Source organism: Diprion similis, chromosome 3 (genome assembly GCF_021155765.1).
Source record: "Diprion similis isolate iyDipSimi1 chromosome 3, iyDipSimi1.1, whole genome shotgun sequence".
Classification (NCBI taxonomy): Eukaryota; Metazoa; Arthropoda; class Insecta; order Hymenoptera; family Diprionidae; genus Diprion; species Diprion similis.
Genome location: NC_060107.1, coordinates 8,822,782 through 8,850,741, shown reverse-complemented (window position 1 = coordinate 8,850,741; position 27,960 = coordinate 8,822,782). Strand labels below are relative to the sequence as shown.

The window sequence follows — 27,960 nt, the reverse complement described above, 5'->3', positions numbered from 1 at the left end:
CATACTTCGAGTTCGAGCGGCCACGGATTTGTCAAAGGTAAAATTTCACGGGCCGTTAAAAGCAGTCTATTATTTCGACGCAGTATCAGCATTGCTCATGAATTTGCCGCTCTGCTATTCGTACGAATAAATGAACTTTAAGCAGCAAAAACTTCTTTCAGTAAACCGCAGCTGTTACTGCTATAACTTTTTGCTGCCCTAGATTCGAAATGCTAAAATATAGTGATAAATACTAGATACGTGACAGACTTCAAGTGATTGAAGCAAACGCGCCTCGTATGTGTTCGAAAACACGCGACTATCGACCACAGAGAGCGAGTCGATAGGGACACATTACTCCGCATGGCGTCGCTGCGGTCAGCGCAGTGTCCAAGATGGCGACGCCCAGCGAGCTGTCGCTCGAGGAAATTCGCAAGTATTTGCTCGACAACGGAGGAACGGCTCGTAACCACGACCTGGTCAAGCACTTCAAGAAATTCCTGACGGACCCCGAGACGCGAGGTGAGTCTTGAGAAGTCTTGCGTCGCCGATTTTCGCTCTCCGATAATGGCGAGGCGATCCGTCAGCGAAGGGCGTTCAGCGTAATCTCTCTAAACTCGCCTCAGACGCTCGAAACGCCTTGACAATTCGGTATTCTGCTTTCAGTCGAGGCCCGCAACAAGTTCAAAGAGTACGTCAACTCCCTGGCCACCATCAAGAACGAGGAGGTGAGTTATTCCTCGGGCCGTTTACCGCTTGACAGTTCTTCCCATGCCGCTCCCCCCCCCCCCCCCCCCGCCGCCCCCACCGTGCAAGTCTATACCTGCAGCGACTTGTTGCACGTTGTACGCGTATCTCGCGCAGCGCGCGGCGTTGCCGCCTCTTCTTCGATATAATAGTAAGATTTTAAACCGTGCGATTCGAAACTACCCGCGGATGGCATTTGTTTCACACTTCGAGGTGTCCGGCGAGCGAGAATTTCTGGAAAGTCCTGAATTGTACGGGGATTTCAAAGTGCTCTTGAAAATACGAGAATTTATGTACGGAAGGTTCCCATGGCGAATGGGATTTTGCGCTGAAATTGCATTTTCTGTATTCATTCCGCTGAATAACGAATTTTTGATGGTGAATATTTCTTCGGAATATGACTGCAGAGAGGAATACTGCTTTTAGAAATTTTAGACATATAGGAGAGTTAGGATGTAGAAAGGTTTAAGTACAGAAGTTGTAATATAAAATTGTTACAATGAAGAAGAATTCATCAGCACTGTGACGGTTTTATATTCTAATTTTCTATAATTTAATATGCTATGAAATAGATTTTTGCGTATTTGAAAATTCGGTGTTTTGATCCTTTATTTTCTGATCAGATTCTTCTACATTTTTTACTCCACCCGAATTCACTAGTTTTACACTTACTGGAAAAATGCCTGTGAAACTTTAAGTTCACTATGATTTTGTCTTTCTGAAAAGTGCGCTTTTTTGTGAAATCCTAATCGAACAACGAATTTCAAATAAATGTTCAAAAATTATTCTTTTTCTAGCCCATAAGCTGTACATAAATTTTCTCTAACATTAAACAGCACTTCTGAATATTCGTTTTTTTCTATTTTCGAATTATAGAACTTTTGTTGTACCTACTCGTTTTATACTTCCACATGTTTAAGTAACACATATTTCTAAAATTTTCTTTCCCTGGTTTGCGAAATTCATCGTTACTCTAACGTCAATAGTTGCATCGCGATAGTGACAAAAAAGCAGATACAAGAACACATACTTACTAGTTTTTATGGTTACGATTACAAAATTGATTTCGATTTTGTACTTGTAACTCGGTAGTTTTTCGATATACATTTAAGTAAAAAATAAACTGCGCAGTAAAGCAGAACTTTACTATAAATTTCTCTCGTTCATTCGTAAGCAAACGGACTCGGCAACGATGTATATTTCACGTATGTATATATAATAGCGATTAGGTGGTACCCAGGTAAAATCACTCGGCGTTTTCTACACTCATAACGTTATACATTATACTCGTATAGGAAGCAACCGCACCTACTCGACGTATCTCATGACTCACGCGACGTTACAACGCTCCTTCTCGGCGCTTTGTACTCACGAGTTCTTTTACGCGCGGCAAACTTCACGCCGGACAAAGAATCGCGTGCGACAGCGTAATTCGCACCTTCAACCGAACACCTCGAACCGATCACTGATCAGATATCAAAAATACGGTAAGATCAGCGACCCGCGTATCTCGTGAGGAAAATCGAGTAATACGTGTTGCGGAAAGCTGCAAGTTCTTAAGGCCACCACCTCGAGCAGGCGTGGGTAGTTGCCTCCTTTGATTATAGCTGACGATACTTGAATCCTTGATAATATCTTTAATACACTTCTACGTGTACTATAGCTTCAATTATAATGAGGCGTCGTTGATATTTTAACACATTTGTAGCTTGGAAAGCTTGATTGTGATCTAATGAAATTCAGAACTAACTACCGATCGTGGAAATGTTACTTTTGTACTATTAGTATTTACTTATGTACAAATACTAATGAGCATGATTTTTTCTCATAGCGGGCCGGGGTTGAAATTTTGAATTTGAAAACTTCTGGAAGGGCAGAATTCCGAGGAAACAAAATTCCAAAAGTGTGTAACTGCGACAAGTCAATGTTCCGAAAATGAGAAAATTTATTAATCTGAAAAATCAAAATTTCGAATGATCGAGGGTTTTCAGTTCCGTGAATTTCTGGCTCGGTAAAATTTCACCACTTTGATTTTTCTTTGTTTTGAATTTTCGATATTTTTACGTTCAAAATCCTGGTTATTCTGGTTTTCGGTCTTTCTGATTTCTTACACGGACTCGTTGAGTAAACTACGCCGTGTAAGTGTATTTTAATTTTCGGAATTTTACTATATCGACGATCATTTAAGTGGAAATGAAAAAAAAAACCCAAAAACTCGGATTAAAAAATTGTAAAGAGCCCCGAGTTATGTGTCGAAAGAAAAAAACAATTTATTTCATTGAATACACGTAGGAATACCCTCTTTCTGTCGCAGGGTGAAAAGTACCTAGTCCTGAAAAAAAAGTACCGACATGCTCCGCTCTCGACTTCGACATCGTCCTCGTCCTTGACCGGATCGGGGTTTCCGGTTCCAAGCAGTCCTTCGACGCCTCTTTCGCCTCTTCGTGAGCCGCCTCCTTACAGACCGCCGCCACCGGCTGCAGCGAGTCCTTCTTCAGGATCGGTTGATCCTCGGGATCGGCAGGACCTGAGCGAAGAGGATGGATCTGAAAAAGTCGACGAGGACCAGGAGGCGGTGGAAAGTCAGTCGGTCTCTTCGCCGCCGGTTCCTCCGCGTCGTAAGAGTCAGGACAAGCTTCGAATGGAGAACAACAACAAGGAAAACGTCCTGCCGGAAGGTGTGAAAAACGTCGAGGATGAAACCACCGTCGGGGTGAGTCATTTTCCCTGTTTTTTATCTATAGATTTTTACTTCTCATCACCTTTTGTGATGTAATAAAAGTATTGGTTTCGGTCGAAGACCACATTTTCTAGCTTCAAAGAATTTTTACGTTTTCGAACCTCTAGAATCTAAAAAACAGGTTTTTCCAAAAAAAAACAATGTCAGTCTGTTCGACAAACTCCCGCGATGATCTCGGAAACGGCGGGGTGAAAAAATTTGAAACTTCTTATAGAATTTTACAATCAAATGATGAGCATGAAAAATCGCCAAATGTGTCGTTTAATTTGAACTTCCGGTTCCACCAGAAACAAATCGATTTTCAGTGTTTTACCGACAAACATATACTTTTTCTCAATAATCGATTATATTTTTTTCTCAGTTTATAGATTCATTTTCTAAAAAAAAATACGCATTGCTTGTTTCTCAGAAATTCTCTTCTTTTCCCATTTTTCTTTCGAAACTTTTTCATTCGCCTGCCAAGTTCTATCGGTTTCAGATTTTTCACTCTCGGCCGTTTTTTAGATCATTGCTTAAATTTTTCGGACTGATGGACAGACTCTTGCCTTTTCACGGTGATGAAAAGTATCGCGAAAAAATTGTTTTTTCACCTTGTTTATCTCTGTGTTCGTCTGGTTTCTGGCTGCACTTTTTGTTTTCGCTTCACCTCGCTTTCGTTTCTGTCCATTGAAAGTTTAATGTGGCTGCATGCGCGCCGATCGATCGTGTGCTGTTGTATGTATGTACGTGCTTCTGTTGGGATATTTTTTTTTTATTTAATGTTTTTTTTTCTCGTTACTATATTTTTTTTTCATGACGAGGGGTGGGAAAAGATATGCTGTAGAATATATGCCTTGGTCACGAATTCCACTTTCCATTATAATACACCCTTCGCTGCTCCATGTATTTGTACAGTATACATATTTATTACACATATATACATATAACACCTGCAGTATCGTAGAATTTGGATTTTAAGGTGACTTCCAAAATCTCTTGAATATTTTAAATACGTTTCGAAATCACGTGTTAACATTGCGGAATAGTATATATATATATTTATGTGTGGGTCATTGCAACTGAACTTGATCCATTTTTGGCTCAATATATTTGGATAATTTGGCTCGATTTTTTTTTATAAAAAGGTGCATTCAATCATTTCATTCAAACATTTCAAGACCCGGAACATTATGCCACGTCTTATCGTTGAAGAGTTAAAACGATTTTTAAGTCGATTCGTAGAGAATCTTTTTTTTAATAAATGAATAAATAAAACGATAAAATCTGCGTGATAATATACGATTAAAATAAAATAAAAATTAACGTTTTTAACGTTACTGTAACGGTTTGGGTTTTTAGAAAAGCTCGTTTTTTCACAGTTTTGAAATTGTCCAAAATTCGAAAAATTATTACACTACGTTATATGTTACGGAATTAGTAAACTCATTCCACAAATTCAATCCCTGCAAAATGTTTCGAAGTTGCACAAAATAGGAATTTTTACTTCAGAGTTTCGTTGTGTTCACGCAGGGTGTCCAGTATTCATGAAAATTATGGAATCAGAGAATTCTCAGGGAATTTGATATCCCCTAGAAAAAACCTGGAAATCTCAGGGAATTTCATGTCGTATCTGGAATATAATAATTCATAAAAATTTAGCCATTTGGTGAGAGAGAAAAAATTTTCTTCCAACTTTCAGGCAATAGTCATGAACCAAGCCCTGACTTCTTAAAAATTGTACGTGCTAGCGAATTCTTACAAATTCGCCTCACAATGAGTTTTGCTCTATTCAAATATATAATATTCTTCTTCGTATGACTATTCTATTTTTCATTTATTGCGTACATGAGAAGAAAATGGATAAATAATGATTCTTGTCTGGAAAACCTGGAATTCTTAGGGATTTACGTTTTCACAAATAACTGGACACCCTATAACGTTTATCCTAACTTCAGGCTCATAAAAATTACACCACGAAATTGTCCCTTTTATCCAATTAACCGACATTCCCGAAAACGCATCACGGATCCTTATTTCGACGTTTTGTATCCTTGTTCCGCGGTCTGCGAATTCTGCATGTAAAGTAAAACTTGGTCCTTGAGACGTGACAATTACGTATTTTTTAACTTCTCTTCGCCTTTTAAACTGTATTAGATGAGTAATGTTTAGTACTGCAGTGCTTGTGTCGCTTGTTTCAGTATCTTGCATAGATAGTCCTGCAATAGCTTGAATGTTTATAATCTATATAGTAGAAAACGTGTATTACTATTTGAACTGGGTATACTAGGATCTGGGACGGGGTTAAAGTTCCGAATTTGAAAAGTTCCGAGATGGCCTGATTTCGAATTATTTGGTGGCGAAACTTGAACTTTTACGAAACAACAAAGTTTCGAATCGTCGAAAAAACCACGGCTCAAAGTCCGAAATGTAAGATTCCGAAAATTCAAGTTACGATAGAGCAAAATTTTGAGAAATAAATTTTCGGTTCAGTAAAATTCCGACAGTTAAAATATACTCACACGGCGTAGTTTAATCAACGAGTGCGTGTAAGAAATCCGAAAAATCAAAAATCAAAATGACCAGGATTCTGAATGTAAAAATATCGAAAATTCAAAACAAAGAAAGTTCAAAATGATTTCGATGGTTCAGATTTTCGAATTCTTTCATTTTCACACATTCAGAACTTTGATTTGTCGGCGTTACGTCCTTTCGGTACTTTGAGCGTTGGGCTTTGGACCATTCAAACCTTTGATGTTTCGTCGAGGTTCGATTTCTTTACTTCAAGTTTCGCCACCAAATAATTCGGAATTTGGCGCTTTCCAAACTTCCAAATTTGGAATTTCAACCCCGCTCTACCGATCTGAACCGATTTTGAACTTTACATTTTTACTACTTCCTTCTATGAGAGCTGCCTTTTGCACATGAAACCGTAAGTCTGAAAATTGATTGAAACTCAGGAGGACGGAGGTCCCGCTTCTTCGTCAGCATCGGCTGAACAGCTGAGCGTCCGCGAACGGATGCAACGATTCAACAGGATGGCCAGCGAGACTGATATTCAGAGCCCAGTCAATGGCTCGACAACTCCAAATAAGAAACGCTCCGACAAGGTAATTACTTTCAGCCATATTTATCATCCAGCAAGGAGGGATTTTGTATTCTGAACGAAGTAAAACAGGACATGAATTTTTCTTACTTTGACGCGCAATTTCACACGAGCACTACAGTTTTATTTATCGATTTTCAAATAAGCTCGAATTCATATTCAGGCTTCCGAGCTGTTGAAAAATGAAAGAAAAAAAGGAAAAATAGAAACCACGAATGACAAACTTTTTTCGGTAGAATTACATTCTTTGATTTTTTTTTTCTAGTTCAGAATTTATTTATTCACACTAAACAATCATTAAATCTTGAAAATTATTCTATGAATAATTTTTTCACCATGTATTATAATTGAAGAACATAAATCCGTTTATTAATATTCCTCAATACCGTTTCGGTATTTTTCTGTTTGTTCGATCTTTTACCGGAGAAAAAAAAATGTATTCGTGTAGAAAAAACTACGAGAAAGATTGAAAATAAATGACATCGCTAGTTTATCTTGAATGCTGATTAAGCAGACGAAAGTCATATTTTAACAACGCATAATCTGCCTATTTGGGAAGCGTCCGATACGTGATTAGGATTTGGTCGGCTAAACGCCAAGATCAGACGATTCCATTCGGTTGCATTTTAAGGGAAAAGAGTGAAAAAAATATCAAGATAGAGGAAAATGGAAAGAAGCCAAATCAGAATGCAACGAGAGAGTTTCAGAATTGACTAATTGCCGTTTTCGTATTTATTATGTTACATTCTTCCGCCGCGGCGAACACTTTTCTTCGTCTTCTTCTTTTTCTTTTTCGTTTTTGTTTTATTTTACTACAGTCATTCAAATATGAGTTGATTATACAAAATATTACAATAATTTAAATACACTTGTGGCTATTTTATCTTGACGTATAATTGAAATATGGGAAAAAGGAAGTGCGAAAATAATTTAAAGATTTTAAAAACAATCTTATCAACTGCTGCTGAAAACTAAATAAGCTGCATTAACCAGCTATTTATTTACTCCTATTTTTTTTTTTTTTTTTTTTTTTTAAGCCACATTTCGATCCTTCACTTTTAGAACTGAAATAATCGAATATATACATTTATTATAAATTATGCATATGTTTTTTTATACCGCCTTGTCTCCGTTAAAATCAGTTCTGCACATTCCCACGGTTTGTGTATATACATTCCGTTTAATTATTTACCCGGCGCTTGTTTATTTTATTATTTCTACATGTATTTACAATCGCATTTTTAATCAAACGTGTAAGTATTCCGCGTTTGAATTTCTCTTCTTCTTCCTCGCATATGTAATATGTGTACTCAGTTAAAACTGGAGATAATAAACTTTCCCAATAGATTTTGATTAGAAAATTTTACCCAATTTTGAAAACAACAGGGCATTCTATTCACTTACGAGTATTTTTCACATCGTCGTAAAATTTTCAAAGATAACAGGCATTCGGTCGATATACAATCGAAATGATAAAATTCCAGTTGAAAAAAAAAAAAGAAAGAAAAATGTATCCAGATTCTGTCGCTTTCTAAAAATCAGAATTATAAATATAAGTAATTATTACTGAAACAGAAGAATATCCTCGAACATTAATTTCACTTTGCGAGGGAAATTCGAACCCACGTTGTTTAGTTTTTTTATTGCCTTTATACTTACGTGTAACCGGGAATCGGTTATAATTAGTCATCGCGAGGGACCAAAGGATGCGACTTTTGTAAACTCCGGACATCCTTTCTTTCTCTTTCACGCGTGCAGCCTCTGATCCTCCCGGACAGCAGAGATCGCAGTGAGTGTTTTACTGTTAATTTTAGTGGGCGTAATTGATATGCGCGATGTACTCTCACCCCTGAACCCCGGCTCTCCGTCTTCTCGCGTCTTCTCGCGTCTTCTCGCGTCTTCTCCTAGACGCGCTCCCTTGCATAACTGATCGTTTCACAACCGGCGGATACATCTTTGATTATACCGGTAGCTCTGTCGCGTGCCGTCTGCCTTATTACAATAATACCTGTCCGTTTACTGAGAATCGATTAATTGCATCGTACTACCTGCCTACGTGCAGAGACGATCCATCGACACCATGTCGATGGGATGCGGGGTTGAAATTCAGATTTCAAAATTTCCGAAAGCGACGGATTAGGAATTTTTTTCTGGCGAAACTTGTCGCAAAGAAATCGAACTTTGATGAAACCGTCGAAGTTTCGAAAGGGTAAAATACCGGAATAGCGTAACTTTAAGGAGTTCTGAAATGTGAAAGTTAGAGAATTTTAAATGTGAAACATCGAAATTCCGAGTAAAATATGATTCCGAATGATACCGCTAATTATCCGGATGAATTATATGTTGAAAAATCAGTTCACAAGTTCGAGGAAAATTCAATTTCGGAATAAATTTTGACATTTTTGTTCCAATTTTCACTCATTTAAATCAAAATTTTTGCAAATCGGTGACATAATTTACAAGTCAATAATCGTGTTGCAATTGGATATTGTTCCAATAAATTCTTTCTCTAATTTTTACTAGAAAAAGCTTTTACAGAACACCAATTTCCGCAACGTTTTTTGAACCAGTGTCACCAAAAAAGTTATCGAGTAAAATCAAATTGAACAGGTATGAAAATTAGATATCATCAAAAGTTCAAATTTCATGTAAATCGACAAAGTTTTTGAATTTCAATGCGATGTGTTACTTGATTTGATTTCATCGAATGACAATGTATACAATATACTTTTGGGGTGAAATGTTGGCAAAAAACGATTTAAAAAAGATGCGATATGGTGCGTTGAGTAAATTGTAAAAAAAAACTCCGTACAAGATAATGAATGGAAAAAAAATACACAAATGTATCGACAAAAACAAAAAAAAAAAAGAAAAAATTCTTGTAAAACTACACCGGAAATCGTCGGCGTTGATATAAAGGAGAGACCACACGTGTAAAAGAGTGCGGACCGGATCTACGTATAAATTCGAGGAGTAAAACCACCCGCAGTTTTTCCCCATTTATATGTGTATGTGTGTATATATATATATATATATACACATAGATATACCGATTACCATAAGAGTTACGATCGAGAGAGTCATCGGAGCGCCGTAAGTTGCCTGGGAATTATCGTATTATAGGTGAAAAAAAAAAGGTGGCGCATAAGTTGTAACGGGGTTTGTAATACCGGTCATTGTTCGTCACGAACCTTGTTTTGAAAAGCCGCGAACGCGCAGGTGCTTCCTCGGAAAAAATTAAGCACGAAAAATGAAAAAAAAAATTTGAGTGATGTGAGAAGGAAAAAAAAAAAGAAACAAGAAACAAAAAGAATTCAAGGGAAATAAAGGTATTGAGACTACCTAGTATAATAAGTGAAAAAAAATGGAACACTTCACAATTGATACAATATTTACTTTCAACTTGTTGGCCTGTCCGATTAATCAGAATGAAACTTTGAATTTTTGGAGTTACGCTCTTTCAGGATTTTATCCTTTTGGAACTTGGCACTTTCGGAACCTTAAGTGTCGGGTTTCGAACCATTCGAAACTTTGACGATTTTACTTCAAGTTGTGCTTCCAAAAATTTGGAATTTGGTGTTTTCGGAACCTTTCAAGTTTCGTCCGTCGACAAATTTGCGATCTCGTCTCAAGCTCCCTTGAGATCGAACCTCCGAGGGTCCGAGTACACATCGAGTGTAGGCGTATGGGAAACTTGGTTTGACAAGCCCTGTGGGTATGTCGTAAAAGGACGAGTAACAGCACCCTTCAGATCCCGTAACTCACGGGTTATCCATAACCTCGGGAAATTCGTCACCTCGATTCCCGGTTCCCTGAATATTTTCCCAGCCGTTCCTGCTGGCGCTCCTGGGAAGGAAAGGTCGGAAGACCGGGAAGCGGGAGGCGGGAGGCGGGAGGCGGGAGGACCTTCTAATTAGGATCACGCGTGTTCGCCTCGAGTTGTCTTGTCAGGCGGTTCCACCAGCTCCCAGAGTTCGCCGTGCGGAACTTGGAATTCAGCATAGTTCCGCATACATTAGGGAAGCGAATACTTGGGGTAGTTTGCCTGCCGGCTGAGGGTGTAAACCGCGCAAAGTAATCTTACAGAATGTATATGCAAAGAGGGTTAAGCAGACGACGCACAGCTTGCGCGATCTGCGCCCGGACGCAACTTCCTTCGATGTGCCTGGTTCAAGGACTAAGGTCCTTGTCGTTATCGACCTTAGACCTAACCGTGTCGTTCACCTTCCCGATATTCGCCCGTCAGTTCCGTCATCCCTGTGTGCAGAAGGAGGGAGGTCCTTGTTGCCGATCCTGACCCTCCGACATCCGCGATTATGCAAGCCCTTCCGATCATTCGTCGAAGCGAAAATTTCCTCCGACGGTTCTCATCGATTTTTCTCTTTTTATCGTTACGATTCTTGAAGCAAAAAATTTTAATTTTGTCGAATACGGTCAAAAAACTCTATGCAGGAGTTGTCTAATCTGATTTCAAATTCGTAATCAGCGATCCCAAAACACTTCGGACAGAGTTTTTTCTCCGGATTCAATCGGATTTGGAATTTTCACCCTCTATATTGGATCCGCCGTCTCGAATTTTGAAAATCCGATTCCAAACTCGTAATAAGTGACACAAAAAATTTCTAATTTATGTAAAACATGGAAATGAATTATTCCTTCAATTTTCGCGATTTTTTTCAATCAATTAGTTTTCAACAACAATAACTTACGTTATATCGCAATAATTATACCTGTATTAAAAACCTGCTAGTATACTATCAAAAAAAAAAAAAAAAAAAAAAATAAGGGAGAGTGTGACAAAGTAGGCTTATCAAAAAAATAATGCCTAAAATCAGAACAAAATGTTTACTTTTCATCCGAACAATTACGTTAAATTATTATCTAACTTTCTCGAGAAAAATTACTCATAAATTCAAGTTAAGCAAATTAATTGACTTTGACGAGTTGAGAGCAAAGCACAACTTCAAACGTTTATCCTTATATGAGCTGTGCAATTACTCGAGTAAATTATTTAATTTCATCCCTTGTTACTTAAAAAATTTCAGGGGGTCCACTTTGCCCCCCTCCTCCCTCCCTGTGCCCTATGCAAAGAATGGATGTAAAACACGTCATAGTAAGAATACTTACCATTGTAACTCGAAGGGTTAATCGTGTTCGATAATTACCTCGCGTATATCATCCGTGCGGAGAGGGGGTTGACTAATCGCAGTTGAATGTGCGGATAACCGATATCCCTCTGTATAGGATAACTTTAACCTTATCTCTTAATCTAAATCTAGTTTTGTTGTTGTCGAATCGGCAATTAGTCTTTCCCATTATACGAGGGGTGGGGGAGGGGAAGGTGGAGGGGGTGGCGCCCCTATAATGTACGAAGGTGTACACGCCGTGTGTACACATACATCGTTCCTGTTTATTCAAGAAATATTTCGGTCATTAATCAGGACCCGCGCGTTCCAGGTTTTACCCGCCTCGTGCCAACCTCTCTCTGCCTCGAGAGCAGGTGAACTCCCTAATAGCGTTGAGAGAGAGACTGAGAGAGAGAGAGAGAAAGAGAGAGGGAGGGAGGGGCTGTTGCTCCAACCTCTTTATACTCGTCGTTTTTCAGCGAAGAAAAGTAAATATCTATTCAAATTTTTTTTCAATTTTTATTACAGCGTGAAATTGTCGAGTTTTAGGCATTATCAGGAACAATTGAAGAAGAAGAAGAAGAAAAAAATTACTCGAACTCTGTGATCTGCTTCATTCGATTCGGGTCATTTATTTGGTCCACTGGTTTATTAGACGCGCTGAAATCCAATCTTAAAAAATCTATTCCATAAATTTACTTCGATCATGGCATATTTCCTTGTTTGATTTTTATTTATTGTTTATTTTTTTGATGTTTTTTTTCCTTAACAGCAATAAGTGATTATCGTCGAAGCACTTCTACGATACTTACTCGCTATTAGTAGGCGAAAAAAAAATGGAATCAAACGATCAATTCTTTGATTCGAATGATATAAATTACTTATCGAAGTAAACTCATCCGGGAGAATATAAGCGATGTGTTTACTTGTGAACGATTGAATTTTTCTCACACAATCAATATAGATTTTATTTGAATACGTCACATATTGGATAATAATTTATTCGGCGCATACAAAGCTGCGGATCGTTTTATTTGATTCGATTAAAAATTTAAAAGTAAATTTTTTAGTTCGGGTTCGTAATGAAACGGTTTTTTTCCTTGGGTGCAGTGCAATCGTTATTGTAAACGTCTAATTGCATTCGGAGAAGAATGTAAAATTTTATTTCTCTTGTGTCGTTAAGATTTTTTATTATTATTTATTTATTTATTTTTTCGTTGTTGTTCCTTTTAAAAAAATGGGGCACACAACATTATTTTACAAACATAAACGAATGGTGAGATAAAGTCTTCTGAAATCAAATATATATTGCCTGGAAATGAAAGTCCCAAAAACCTGTTGTTTGGAAACGTGAAAACAGTAAAACAATATTCATTCTCGTTTCTCATTCTTATTTCTTTACACGATTAAACAAAATCCCAAATAAATTACCCGTTGAAATAATCAAACACTCGGATTTAGTTTGTTGTACCTTAAAAATTCGCTGAACATCCCACAAAAATTTTCCAAACCGTTTGATCGAATATAAAATGAAATATTAACTTGAGGAAAAAAAAATTTAGTGATTGCAAATTGAGAAACAGCACGAAGCAAGTGCTGGCAGCTCGCGTGTCTCGTTGAATGGTTGAAATTAAAATCAGCAGACTGGCTGCCGGTCATTCGACCGTTGAATGCTCTTGTTTTCGCGTACGTAATATATATTTACTTACGTTATACAATATATGTTATATATATACACATTACCTGTAGCCGAGTTCGCGGGATGCGAAGCATTTCTCGAGTCTCATTATGCAAGATCATTTCCAAGGCGCGAGTGTAACAAGCGCGAGGCGTGTTATTATCATTTAAATTGGTGTCGTTACCAGCTCGTTTCAAACTTCTTTTTTACGCCGGATCCCGACGGTCGGGTCCCGCGATCTCGACTCTTTTCTTGCACTTCTGCACCCAAGAATTTTGCAACTCAATTGAATTCTGCAAATATTAATCTGGTTTAAGGACCTGTCGGTTCTAGATTCCAGTTAAAACAATTTCGAAACGAAATAATTTGATGAAGTAAAAAGTGGTAGATTTGATGGGACATTTTTTTTTTCTAACTGTGTACTATTCTGAATATTATGCCTACCGCATTTCTAGCCTCAACAAATTATAGCTATTGTTGTACGCATATAAGCTATTCACAAATAGTTTGAACTTGAATTTTTCAAGTTAAATAATATGGTATTCAATAAAGATTATCCATAAAAAAACTAATGTTTTACTTGAAATTATACTCATGTTATCAAAAAACCGTGTCAGGTGATTTTGGAAGAATTTAAAATTCAAATATTACCCAGCAAAAGTGCTGTCATTCTATAACATTGGACGAGTTGAACGAGTTTGATATAGAAAAAAAGGTGCTCCACAACGTATCAATCACTGAATTATGGCGATCATGTTAGTCAACAAATTGAGCGGGAGTTACAACTTGGAAGGGTGAATATTTCGAATGACACTTTCAGAAATCGAGATTTAGAGGAATTCATCCCTCGCTATTTTATTTTCCAAATATTGACTCTTCCAAGTTTTGACCTCCACCCAACAAATTGAGAGCCCAAGATTTCGAGTAAGGGAGGATAGAAAGAGAAAGCAAAAAAGAAAAAGGGGGGGGGGGGGGGGAGGTTGCGGTGGGTGCGCGAGGCGTGCGGCTCTATTACCGGGTAAATATTCCTGAGGCTTGTCCACGGGAGTCTGAAAGGTTTCCCGCGGCGAGAGATAAGCCATCAACGCGTATACGGAGAGCCAACGGAGGACGGGCGGGGCCCGTTTTCTTCTTCTGGGTCACGCGGCGCGTTCCGCAGCTTCGAGCGGCCCGTTTAGCCTCGTCTTCGAGGTTCCACGGTGGTCCGGTCGTGGGACCGCGACCTCCAGGGTGTCTGGCTGTTAGAAGAATCTGGAAAAATCGAGAGAGTTTTCACGCGTTTGGAAAGACCGGGAAGTGTCAGGAAATTCACATTATGTAACAAGGGAATAACCAACTTTTATTCCCGACTCAACTCTGGTCACATTATTGACTTGATAGTTTTTTTTTTTTTTTTTCTTTTTTCTAATGTGTAAGTTTGATATATCAGAGATGTAGTTGAAAATGGAAAAAACGAAAAAAAAACTGGAAAAATTAGTTTGCGGGAAATAAGTGTGAAGAGGGAATAATATGTCACTTTCGTCCCGCTTTTCACGTAAAAAAGGTGAACATTATGGTCGAGTCGTGAATAAGAAAGTAAAAAATTTTCAAAATTACTTCGCAACTCAGTCAACTTTGGAATTATTTGTTCGGGCGATAATGTCGAGCCGACGTGTCAATATGCCGGTGACACGGGCCCATAAATAAAATTGACACTCGGGCCGTAAAGGCAGACACACACCTGTCAATTGCGTCTGTTGGGTCGCGACTCGAGACATCCTTTACACGACATTAGCCACAGATGACCAGAAGATAGTGTCTCTCATTGTGAAAAGAGGGGGCGTCTTTGGTGGAATCGCAGGAGCGCGCTGCGGGTGAAAAAATGAAAATAAATAAAAATAAATATAAGGGGGGATGGTGTATTTTTTAGTCAGAGGAAAAAAGGGGGGCGTGGATATACACTCGTATCTCTCGTTAGTAGGTATAACCAAAAAGCCGGCTAGAGCGGAGTGATTGAGCGATGGCATTCCTTCGAGCTGGGGACTGCCAGCGGTGTATGCGGGGGACCAAAATATGCCCAAGTCACGCGAGTAACGATCAACGAACTGCAAGGCGAACCAACCTCGATACGTCCGCTTATTCTCTCCGCGGGTGTCCGTCTCTCATTTTCTTTTTCGAATTCTCGGTTACATACTTGTGTGTTGTGTCTATCTGTATTATGTACGGAAACGTTGTAACTGCTCTGAATTTTGGCTCTACTCTAGTGCTTTTTTCTAGGCGTGTAATTTTTCATTTTCATTTTCAACTACTCTATTTATATTCTTGATGAGTGAATATTTTCATTCTAAAGTGAACCGGTTAATCACTACTCAACGACACGTGTAGACAAACAAATAAATTATAAATAAATAACAATAACAGCAACGACAATGACGGTAATCTGCTCTACGGTTTCTTATACGCATCTACGATAGCGTGTCTAGATCCACGCCTATAGCCTGCGTTTGATACGCGCCAAATATGGCCGCCGTTGGACGTCGCATTTCGAAAGTGGCGCGCGTGCCTTCGCCGGAGTTTCACAAACGGCGTCGCGACGCTGCCGAGGCCTGAATTGCTCTCGGAGTTAGTCGCGGCCGCTACTCGGACTGGCTTATCGAGGCTGATCTTCAAGTTGCGCGGTGCACACCGGCTATTTGTATTCATAAGTCAGCAGGAGGCCGGCGCTCGTCCTCGTCCTCGTCCTCGTCCTCGTCTTCGGCCACGTCCTCGACTTCGTCGTCCTCGTGGTCCTCGAGTCCCAGCTACGTCATCCGGCGTCGAGGAATGGCCGCATCCGTCCGTCCATCCGCTCAACCTCCGCGGTCAAACAGAATGTGAATAGTCATCGGGTTATTTAATTTTTCGTTGGCTCCCCCGGGGCGCGTGTTTGCTCAACCCCGCTGTGAGCACAAATTACCTCGCGACCGAATCACTTCGCTTCACCTCCGCCTCTCCTCGTCTCGTCTCCTCTTCTCTTCTCTTCTCTTCTCTTCTCTTTTCTCCTCTTCGCTTCTCTTCTCTTCGTGTCTCTTCTTCGTTCCGGTTCGAGCAATTTTTTAACATGATATTATATTCTTGAATTGGGTACAACTGCAGGAAGTTACGCAATTGTTTGAATTTACGAAACTTGTGCGCTTTCGAGGTTATCAAGAGACTGGGAAAATTTTATTATACACTGGAAAAAAAGTAGACGCTGCTTTTTTTTTACCGGTACCTAAATAACATTTACGTACATATCTTCTCTCTCATTTTTTATATTCAAATCAGACGTATCAGAACATGATCAATTCATTAAGATTAATTCAATGGTTCTTTGATTAGATTTTTACTTTTTTAACAACATGGAAATATTGGCTATAGAGTATACGAATAATTGTTAGAAAAGACATATCGAATTAAAAGATCATTGTATTGATGCTCGTATAATCATCAGATTCCAGTAAAACAAATTCAAAAGGACAGATGAATATATTCACTTGAATAAAATCAATTTGTTTTATTTAATCTAGACTTGAAACTAGAATCGGTTATATTTTTTCTCACAATTTTGATAAAGCATCCGTATAATGTTCACACAGCACTATGGGGTCGATGGTGGTAAAAGACATTTTATGGTTGGACGCTGGTTCAGACTTCGTTTTTGCAAAATTTTGTGGTCAAACATTTGCTGTCACAATCATGATAAAAAGAAGCCTAAAAATTTTGTGGTCAAAAACTGTAGAAATATTCATATAAAGTGCAGATTAATGTTTTCAAATGAATAAAATAAAATACAAAGGCCCAACAAGTAATCGAAAATATTCTAAAAGGTAAATAAACAAGTAACTTTGAACCTGCATTGGACTTAATTAATTTCAACTCATGAGATAACATCAGAAAATTTCAAAATTTTGTAAAGGTCAGGGAAAAGTTAGGGAATTTTATTTGAATAAAATTGTCGCCAACTTGTTATTGTAAGTTAGCTCTGGGAAGCAAAAAAAAAAAAAAAAATAACAATAATTAAAGAGCGCATTCTTCACTGCGCAAGATCGCAAAAAACGTGCGCGGCATGAGCCGGTGGTTCTGGTTGAACGGGGATGCGGAACGAAAGGCGTGGGGTTCGGTCGGTGCTTGTTTAAGGGCAGCGGGGGAAACCCTCGGGACTGAAAATCGAACTCACGGGGATCCCTGGATGCGTATAAACAGGGTCACAGCGGCGGAGGTGCGCGCTATCTAAATGCTAATCCGTCGAGATGGTGGCCGCAGATTACGCGCCGGAATTAGTTCAGTGGACGAGCGACGAAGAGGCGCGGAGGGAGCCAGATCTCCTTTTTATACTTACACGCTGCTGGTTGAGCGCATGCTGCAGGTAAGAGAAGAGAGCGCATTTCCACGTCTGCGACGCGACGCGACGTGACGCGATGCCGCAAGTCAAGATGATCCTGAGGGATCTGGGAGTGACTCTGCGGTTCCAGTTCGTTAGCGCCGTGTTAATAACGTTAAAGAGGATATAATAAACTCGTTACCTTAACAAAATTCTCCTCAATCTCTCGCGCAGCTCTCTCGCATCTATTCTAACCTGTAGGTACACTTGGCCGCGGTGATTCGGAAACTGATCACTTTTTCGAACAGTCGGTTACGTTGACAATGCTGAATCAACCCGCAGCGCCATCGCTGGCCGTTCACGAAAAACCATCAGTCTTTCCAAACACAACGTAACCCATGACCGTCGAATTTTGTATTTTTGAGTCAGATTATCGCCGATCTCTTTTATAACTGGATAGCTAATCCGGTCTGAATCGATTAGAAGCAGACGAAATCGATTCCAGCGCTTCAAGAACTAACCAATCACGTGATTCAATGCGTATGTCATTGGTTAGAGTGACAGAACCACGTGATTGAATCTGTTTCCGATCGGCTATCACCCACGTGATCGGTTAGTTTAACTTCGGGTATCGCAGCTCTACTATCGGTCTTTAGGGCTTCTAATCGGCACAGACTAACGTGTTTTGGAAGCATATAGAAGTCAGTTATCCAGTTAGTATAGATATCAGTGCAGATTATCTTTGTAAACATAACATACCTGACCCATGACCTACGATTTTTATATTTTTGGGTCAGATTCAACGGTCATGGGTTAGGTTATGTTTACACAGATTGACCATGCTTCGTAGCCGGCCGGCAGTGGCGCTGCGGACTGATTCGGCATTGCCAACGTAACCGACTGGTGGAAAAAATTGGCCATCTCAGAATTCTTGTGGCCAAGTGTACACCTTATACATCGTTGTATCCGTGATGCTGCATATCCTGTGTAATCGTCAGAGACACTGCGAGTATAACCGTATACGTGTACGACTCAACGTGCAACAAGCCTGCTTTTCTGAGTCCCCTTTATCCGTTACGTTCAAATTCACAGAAAAATCGAGTCGAGACATTGAAGGCGAATATGCTTGTTGAACGTTCTTAACTACCAAAATTCACGGATTAAATGAAAAAAAAATTATTGTAGCACAGCTATTCTACATTTTGCTCTTTCATTATTTCGACTTTCTACCATTAAACAGATTGGCGTCTTTGGAAATTCTACATTGCGATCATTGTACATTTTCACTTGTAAGTTTCCCGGGCAGCCGCGTATCCCGAAACACGTAGGTAGACATTACAAGTGGCTGTGCCTACAATAATTCTGCAGCATGAACGGAATCGAGTGCCGTTGTAGATTCGGTTTGGGCTGGGACACTGCTGCAGCACGGATGAGTTATTAGGCGGTTTGCGGAGAGCGTTATATCGCGACTCGCGATCATCGGGGATGAAATCACCGAGTTATATCGCGCTGGAACACGATGACGAAGCATGCCGGCTGCAGGAGCAACGACTCCGGCATGCCGCATGTTTCGCATAATTCGACGGTAGATGTTAACCCAGTCGATGTTTAATCGCCGGTTAAAATTTCACCGACATTATGCGACCGATGCTCGTGATCTGTGTGTATCGTCGAACGCCTGCATGAATCAACCGAAACTCACCCCCTGCAGCAGCTCTAATATCGATTTACATTTGCCAAATTTAACGCCAAATTTATCGACGCGTATCTTCAAGTCGATCTGATCTTTTCACCCTCTCAGAATTGCACGAAGAAAAATTATTTCCAGAATGCTATTCGTTATGACGTATGTATATGAGGTTTTTTTAATTTTTAAATATGGTGTAGAATGTGTAAAAAAAAAAATATATCTTTCACCGAGTTATAGATTTTCACTACTTTCATCCTGTTCTCAAAATTCTTCTTATTTTCGTGTTTTTTTGGAGCAGTGCAAATCAAACCTCTGGTCCAAAAAATCTAAAACTCGATGAAAGATAATTTTTTGTACGCTCTACACCATACTTGAAAATAAATGAAATTTCTAATCGTTAAGATCAAACGTAGGTCGGTTTAGGGTGGAACTTCTCATACATGCTTGGAATTTTTGCACACAATTTTACAATCTTTCAGCTTCGGTATTTAAAATATCTCTGAATTCTTGTGTAAACCAAGGCTTGCGTACCTAAAACTTTCTTAACCTATACAAAATACCCATGAAATTACACAAAAATAGACGTAAAGTAAAATCATGAATATTTTTGTTTAAAAAAAAAAGCGTAAAAGTGTAAAAAAATTTGATAACCCATCGAAACCAGACGATTTACATTTTGGTTAAATACTGTTTATTTATAAAGTGGGCGTGAATAAAGTATCTATAGTGGTGAATATTTTGCGAAAAATGATGTGAAATTTTTTCTTTTATACAAATAATTCCTACAGAACAAACTGCTGATGTGCAGCAGTGTAAAATTGAGCATCGGTTACGCGGTTGCCCGCAATGAATCAAGTCGAGAACTTGGTAATAAAACTGCATGGTGGTAAAGATTCAACATCGAAGCAACAACTATGCCGGGGCTGTTAAAATGATAAAGGTTCGAATTTATCACACTAGAACTCGCTCTCTCTCTTCTCAAGTGCCTGACTACCCTAATTCGCACGCGTTCATGTTTTACATAGAAAACAGAAAACGGAAAACAGGAAAATATGAAAACGGTTCTGCGTGTTCTGAGTTATTGGACTTTGGTCCTGTTTTCCGGACCGGTTGCAGGACTCGCTCTTCGCCGAACGCTGATTAACTTCCTCGTATTGGTCCTCTGACGATAATGACACGCGAATTCTGAGGGCTGCATTATCCGACGGTGAGGCGGGGCTCCGCTCACTAAACTCTGAATCACCCGAAGAGAGTTTTCCTGTCATCGGCAGCGTCCTGGCCCGACTTCCAGCGTGAGGACCTCTGGAATTGCCATCAGCAACGCGGGACGAACGAATGAACGCTCGACGACGCCCATAGCCGACGAATAAATCAGCGAGCCGCTATCTCTCTTCCCTCGGATTGCATAATCTATTACCATAGACGCCCTCCTCCTCCTCTACTCCTCCACCTCCTAGGCCACCGCACAACGCGTTCCTGGTAAATAATCCGTCGTTCTTCAGTCAGAACCGGAACTTCGCTCGGATTTCAAATTTCTTCAAATGGCGTCGGGTCCTTACCGAAACGATCTATGCAAACGGTTTGGATCATTATATTTTATCGAAGAGGTCTCTAGTAGGGTTACTCAGAATTTGGAAAAGGATTCTGCAGAATCCTTGTGGAAATTGTTGGCTGGTTTTCAAGGTGTTATAGTACATATCCTCTCGATCTGAAAAGTTCTCGTGGACACAAGTCCCAAGAATCAGTAGTTTCCGAGATATTCACTTCGGAAGAGGAGTGTTGTATGGATTTTTTTATATCTATGGATTACGCGATGTTTACAAATTACAGAGCTTCAAGTAGGAATTGAAATCAAATTTATCATTCGACAATTGCACAGCTGATTGGCAGAGACTCCGCCGCGTTCTTCATGCGAAATCTGAGGTCGCACCCCCTTCCGGTAAACCAGCGAGTGCATGAATGGAATCCATCATCAATGGAGTGATTTCTTTGATTTCAAGTCCCCTTCAAGTTTTATAATTCACGAAAATTATGAAATCCAAAGATATTAAAAAATCTAGACACCTTTCTTCCGAAGCCTGTATCTCGGAAATCACTGATTCTTGGGACTTGTGAAAAAATTCTTTCTCCGTCCGCTTATATGCTCGTAATTACAGTGTAACGTGCAGTGTGAGAACGAATGCAAATCATCCTGCTTTACATGCCCCAAGATTTCGTAAAAAATCTTTTCAATTCATATCAAAGAAGCTCAGATCAATGCTCTTCTAATCCTTCAAGTTCTCTTTTGGTCCTCGTCTTTTCACTGATCCATGTATAGAAAATTTTAAACCGCGTCAAAGCATCTGGACAAAACTGTTTTTGCACTTGAACAGAAGAATGGAAAGTACGAGTGAAGATTTTCGTGCAAATGAAAATTGCGACGTTGTAATTTCTCAGCTCGTAAACTTCACGGCAACACTTTCAGAGTTTATGGCTTTGAATTTAATTAGTTGTTATAAAGCGTGCTCGTAGCCAGATCGCGTCTTCTGATTTACTGATTTATGCCGTGTTTTATTCGAGAGAATAAAAACTCTGAATTCGTGTAACGAGAATCTCTGCATCTGGTGGAAACAAGGATCCAGTTATAAGGCATACGCTCAGCTCTGTGTGTTTGCGTGTGTGTAACTTCACACGGATAATATACGTCACGGCTAGAGCCTTGTGTGAATATTTCTTCCAACGCCTGCCTCCCCTATTTTCTCGGCAAGGTAGAACGTGACTTAACATCCCTTCCGACGTTTAAATATATCAAATTTTAAGCTCCAGTTTGCTTTCACTTCCAAACGCCGACCGATGTCCACTTGACGAATTTTCACCTCAGTCAATAATACTCCGAGTTTTTCACCCCCGAAGGGCTTAACGGATATATCTGTATTTTCGTGCGTGCCAGCTTGTCCATTTCTCTCTATAGACTCGGAAAACAAGCTTTGCTCGTGTTTTGACAAAGGATTAGAAAGTACAAAAAAATTGAAAAAAGAAATTGTCGACATTTTTCTTTGCTGCATTTTTAGACAAGCATTCATTGCGCTTGCAATGATTTTGAAGTTGTAAGTGTTTCTAGAAAAGCATTAAAATAAACAAACAAAAGTTACCACTCATTTTTTTATCGTGACGAAAATCGAACGTATAAGAACAACATTAAAAATAATGGCCAGATAGAGTATCAAATTATTTTCCAACAATATTAATACAGTTTTTCAAACATCAAGTTTATCCTTGTTTAAGATTAAAATTTCTCAAAATTGGGAAAACCCGATTATACTCGAGTATCCCCGAAGGAACAAACTCAGTTTTGCATAACAGTTAATTAGCCGATTTACCCTGCGGCAACATAACGTTGCAGAGTATAGATACAGAGTTATAACGAATGAACACAGCTTCGGAACAATTGAGGTGTGTTCGGGCGTCGAGTTGCTCAAGGGAATACCGGGTTGGTATACAGTACGGAGTAAAATGCATTTATCACAATATCGGTTTGCCTTGTGGAAATTTAGTCCGAGACACGTTCTATTCTCCCCATTTGCAGAAATGGTTTCCTGTTTAATATACTTGTTCATTACCACTATTTGTGGATAAACGAAGTGTTCCAAGTTTTCAAAAAATCAGAAACAAATTCAAGGTTTTCTGTCAAAGTGTTAACACCTACTTTATCCCATAGTTGGCAGGCTCAAAAATTCGGAAGTATCGCTCATAGGAATTGATATTCAGAGAACAACTGTTCCCGAAAAGATCCAATGTTCACACGGAGGGTTAAAGACTGACTTCAAACCGCGGTCCTATTTCATGCCTGCGGAAATGTTTTCCCTTTGGTATGCATATATAGTGTACCTACCTACTTATACATGTGTGTATGCACGAGGCTGAGTATTTGCCCGATGTTGGTTTTGTATAGATGGCCCCCTGGTTATAATAAAGCTAATTTCAGACCTCTCGAGGCTCCTCGTGCTTCTAGTACTCCAGCTTGTTACACGCCCCCCTTTCGCCATTCTCTCTCCGTTCTCCAGCATCCGAAACAGCCGAATGTATTTATACGCCCCCTCGAGGCTCGCCGCCCGGCCGTGTCGGCTTATTAAAGCGATTCCTCCAACTCGCCGAGGACCAAAGACTCGGGTATGAACTCTGTGTTCTCTTCTCCTCTGCCGAGCTTCTAGCGCCGACCGATTTCGACCTTTCTCCAATTTTTTTACAACTCTCCAAACAAATCATTGCGTTGTACGAACCACCCTCTACCCCAGTGTTTTTCAACCTGTGGGTCGCGACCCCCAGGGGGGTTGTGGTCCCAAGCCAGGTAAAAGTGAAAAGCACAACCGAAATTCTGCGAGGAATCTTTTGATTTTATCTTTGACATAGTTTTGTCAATTGTAAAGGGGTCGTGAATTCAAGAACGTCGAGAAAAACTGCTCTATTCAAAAGGGAAATTCGCGATCGATAGAAAACGAGAGATTCCATGAAAAAGGATAAAACTCAGGGATCAGACTATGGAAGATATTCTTGATACTAAGAATACACAGAATTTTATTTCTTCAACAGGTTAATCGGGACTGTTAAAATTTGGAATATTATTTGGACGGGGCTTCAAGTATTTCGACAGACCGCTAAATTTAAAAAAATTTTACCCAACACTTTGAACACGTAACTTCGTATCATACTTTGTAAAATTTTATCAAACAAATATTTAAAGCTCGTGCAAATGGTTATAAAAACCGTCCGTTTTATTTATCCTAAATATTACTCGATATCGTCAAATAAAACTGAGAAAGGAAACGATGTTTAATTTGACCCGGCATAGCCGACGCGCAATTTGGTATGAGTTAAACGCGTCTCGGGACCAGGAAGAGGGTACAATCAGGCATTTAACACCCCGTTGTGCGGGGGCCACGCCTCTCCTGACTGCTGCAGACGTACGTGCGTTTAATTGTCGGTTTTTGCCGTTGAATCCTCACCGTGGCTTCCCCACGTCCTTCTCTCTCTCTCCCTTTCTCTTTCTCTTTCTCTTTCTCTTTCTCTCTTCCAGTCTCTCGTTGTGTGTGCCTCCGACCTACCCCCATGCATACACCTTCACTTCCACAACGATTCCACCCACATGGGTATACTCTTGGCCCGTGTCCCATGAACGCTCACCTCAAAACGTAGGTGTACAAAATTTTCCAAGTCGCTGGTACGTATATGTACGTATGTACCTACTACAGGCGCGTGTATATGAGCTGGAAAATTAATTCAAGTACCTTCGCGCTGCTATTTCTCTCTTTTTTCTCTCCGTCTGTTCGTCGCTGAATTATCTCGTCGTACAATAACGAGAACCGGGAACATTGCACGTTATTTAAAAACACGCGTTTTCATCCTGCGTGTGAGTACATATGTCCCGTATGTGCATATACTATACACGAAATGGCACCTTTGCGCATGCGCGCGAGCCAATTTGTCAATTGCTGCACCTTTTTTTTTTGTGGAAGAGGAAATAAATCGTCGAATATCTTAGAAGAAAGAAAAACTTTACCGTGTAATGAGAGTGACTTTCCAAAAATAGGTGAACACTGCGATTGTAAAGCGAATGGAAAAGTGAAACTGAGATTTTTTCACAAATTTTCACCCCAGGTTTTAACACTGATTGTACGTAATCTATAAAATGAGAAGAATTGATCGTTGAACATTGAAATACAGCTGTACACAAATCCAAATTGAAAAATTCTAGAATCTTATTCACATTAAATAATGATCCATCAGAGTAATCGAAAATTAATTATTTTCATTTATTTTAATCAAAGTTTTAGTGAACGGAGTTGAATTTTATGTACTATCGGGCACCAGACAGCCGTAGCTTTGCTTGAAAAATGCTTGAAAGATCAGGGTGGAAAGAGTAATTCGTTTCTCGCTCGAAATCTCGGCGGTCCGTCTCACCCGAAAGCCGAGATTTAATGTCAGGAATGAATTTCATCGCCATCGTCCTCGGCGCCGGAATCGTGCGTACCTACATACATACGTATAATACGCACCCGAGTTCTACAAGAACTCAGTCAGCAGGTAGATCTTGAGTGTAATAATTTTTCAAGTTAATTAGAGATCTCGGAATGCGCCGTGGCTGCGGAGTGATCCCACCCCACCCCACCCCACCCTATCCTGTCCGTTGCACCTGTGTGTCGTCGTCCAGGACTGCAGGTTCAACGGCGATTAACCGCCCCTCTTCTTCCTTCACTTCCATCCCGCAGCGGTGCAGTGGAAGGATTTGATCGCGCGCAGCCTCCGCAGAGGCTTAATTAATTCCCGGTGATCTCAATTAAAATATTAATTATAGTTGTGTATAAGAAGGGAGAAGAGAAAGGTGGACGAAGGAGTGCTCGAAAGGTGCCGGATCCTCGCATGCACTCAACAGCCTCACGCTCTACGGGACGGGACGTCCTGTATGAGCACGCACACGCGCAGACGGTCCTTGGAGCGACGGTGTAAGGCCCGATCGACTCCACGGGCCCCGGCCTAAGGCCCCAGGGAACAACACCGCGATGCCATTAGGATTAACCCCGTCCTATAAGCTTATCTGATAACTACGCCATTACCTTCTCGAGAGCCCGTGCCACGGACGGCTCCGCTCTTTCTGGGCCCATCCGTTCGCGCTGGGGCCTCACGGTCCATAATACCTGCGTGTCGGGGTCCCGTGCAACGATGCACTCCTGCCGTCATCCGCATTTGCATATCTCGCTTCACCGGCGATCGAGATACCGTCTGTACAAGTGTCCCCTCTCTCATATGTACATACCGATTCCATCGGATCTTCACCCCCGGTGCGGCTCGCATCTGGGGGATCGTTTAAAAATCAATCAGCGTCTATGCGCTCAGCCCGCACCTCGAACCGTCGTTCCTGAGGAGGACCCTCGTTTTTAGCCGATACCTCTTCACCCACACCTTCAACTCCCGAATATGGGTTTTATGCTCAATGGGCGGATCTCGTATCTTCGATCGTCTTTGAACTTTTAGCCTCGTTAGAACGTCACGTCTCGCAACTAATCATGGTCTATACAGACTTAGGCGAATAGAGTTTAAAAACTGAGTTCACCGTTCATCTAGCCGTTTACTTGATATGACGATGACTTGCTTTGATTTTTACCTCGTTCGTTTGTTTGTCAGTCTTTATTTGATGGCTCTCTTTTTTGATATATTCTTTTTATATCTCCTCTCTGTCACTTTCTCTCTCGATCTGTCTTTCTTTGTACAAGAGATTAAACTAATTCGCGGCGAGGGGTCCGACGGCGCGGGCTATGTGGTTGTTTAATTTGTTTCGATTGGTATTTAATTGGAGCCAATCTCGAACGGTTGGAGGTATACCTATCGGCCTACCTTCGTCGTCCGTGTGCCAAGAGCCCGGACTTTATCTCCGGCTCGATCTTTGCTGGGGCAGGCAATAACAACTGCTTATTGAAAAATACGAATGTCGAATCACTGATGTAGGATAGACCGGCGTCCGACTCCCCCGTCCACTCTCTGTTTCTCTCTTCTTCTTCCTCTCCCTGTCTCCGTACCTGCAACACGCGTACCTACCGATACACAACAAAACATCTGATGTGGGATTGTGTGTGTAGTGGTGCTAGGCGTCGCACACCCACAGCTGGGAACGCGCCACGGGGGGTCAGTGGTCCTCAATTTAGTACCAACCACCTGAAACACGTCAGGATGATTCAAGTCCTTCAAATTTGATCCAAAACATCACTTTAATCGTAGCTGGTTCCAGTCATTTCGTAAATAATGTTAGCACTGCGCGATCTATATAGTATACCGATTTTTGAACAATCAAATTGGGTAAGAAGGAACGCAAAACGTGATGGCGCCACTTCCGTCTACGTACCGATCAAAACCGACGCTGGTGGCGCCACGTGGTATCAATTGGCAGATTATATGAGGAGAAAATCGAGGTTGGATTATTGAGTCATTGGAAAGTGGAAACCGTTTTCGGAACACTAATATCCAAACTGTGATAATCATGGATGACATAAGTGAAGTGGATGAAGAAGTAAACATGAAAGTGATGCATCGAGTAATATAAAAGTTCAGGCAGCGACTAATTAATTTTTTACTAATCGCGGATCGGATGTCACTGCTTCAAAAGAAGCGATGGTAACGAAGTTGGATACAACCGGTATACCCTGATCATTGAAGATGCATTCCATCCTCTTCCAGGTCGAAATTGAGAACCCGAGCGTTTGAAGCCGTGACGAGTGAAAATACAAACAGTTTAACAGGAATGAGTAGTCGTTTAGCGTTCCTGGGACCTCGGGGCCTCACTCCGCGGGCCCTACTTCCCCACCATACCGGACCATTCACGTAGTCCACTCGACTCTGTACACCGACGTAACTCGGAGCAAAGAACTTTTGACGTTTTTTTTCGATTGAGCGACGCGTTTTTCAATCCCCGACGATGAAACGAGCACCTCTTCTCGTTTATGAAGTCCATCACGGATGAAGCGGAACGAGCAAAGATCTTCGCCTTTCATTCCATACATCCGTCCTTTCGTTCTCCTTATCCTTTATACCTGTAGTGTGCATGCTTTTGATTAAACTAACGCTAAAAA

General features: G+C 40.4%; 1 protein-coding gene across 4 annotated transcripts in view; it reads left to right on the top strand.

Moving 5' to 3' along the window:
- The first annotated feature begins 343 nt into the window (after positions 1 to 343).
- LOC124404390 (ankyrin repeat domain-containing protein SOWAHB) overlaps positions 344 to 27,960 on the top strand; it is a 122,843-nt gene continuing 95,226 nt past the window's right edge. For 2 of the 4 annotated variants that reach the window (XM_046878479.1, XM_046878478.1), the window contains exons 1-4: positions 345 to 501; positions 646 to 707; positions 3,041 to 3,439; positions 6,403 to 6,552. In XM_046878479.1, coding sequence (XP_046734435.1) covers positions 375 to 501; positions 646 to 707; positions 3,041 to 3,439; positions 6,403 to 6,552 — 738 coding nt within the window. In that variant the 5' untranslated portion in view covers positions 345 to 374. Of the gene's footprint in view, positions 502 to 645; positions 708 to 3,040; positions 3,440 to 6,402; positions 6,553 to 27,960 lie in introns of all 4 variants that reach the window. The other 2 variants (XR_006929003.1, XM_046878480.1) reach the window with 2 other exon arrangements.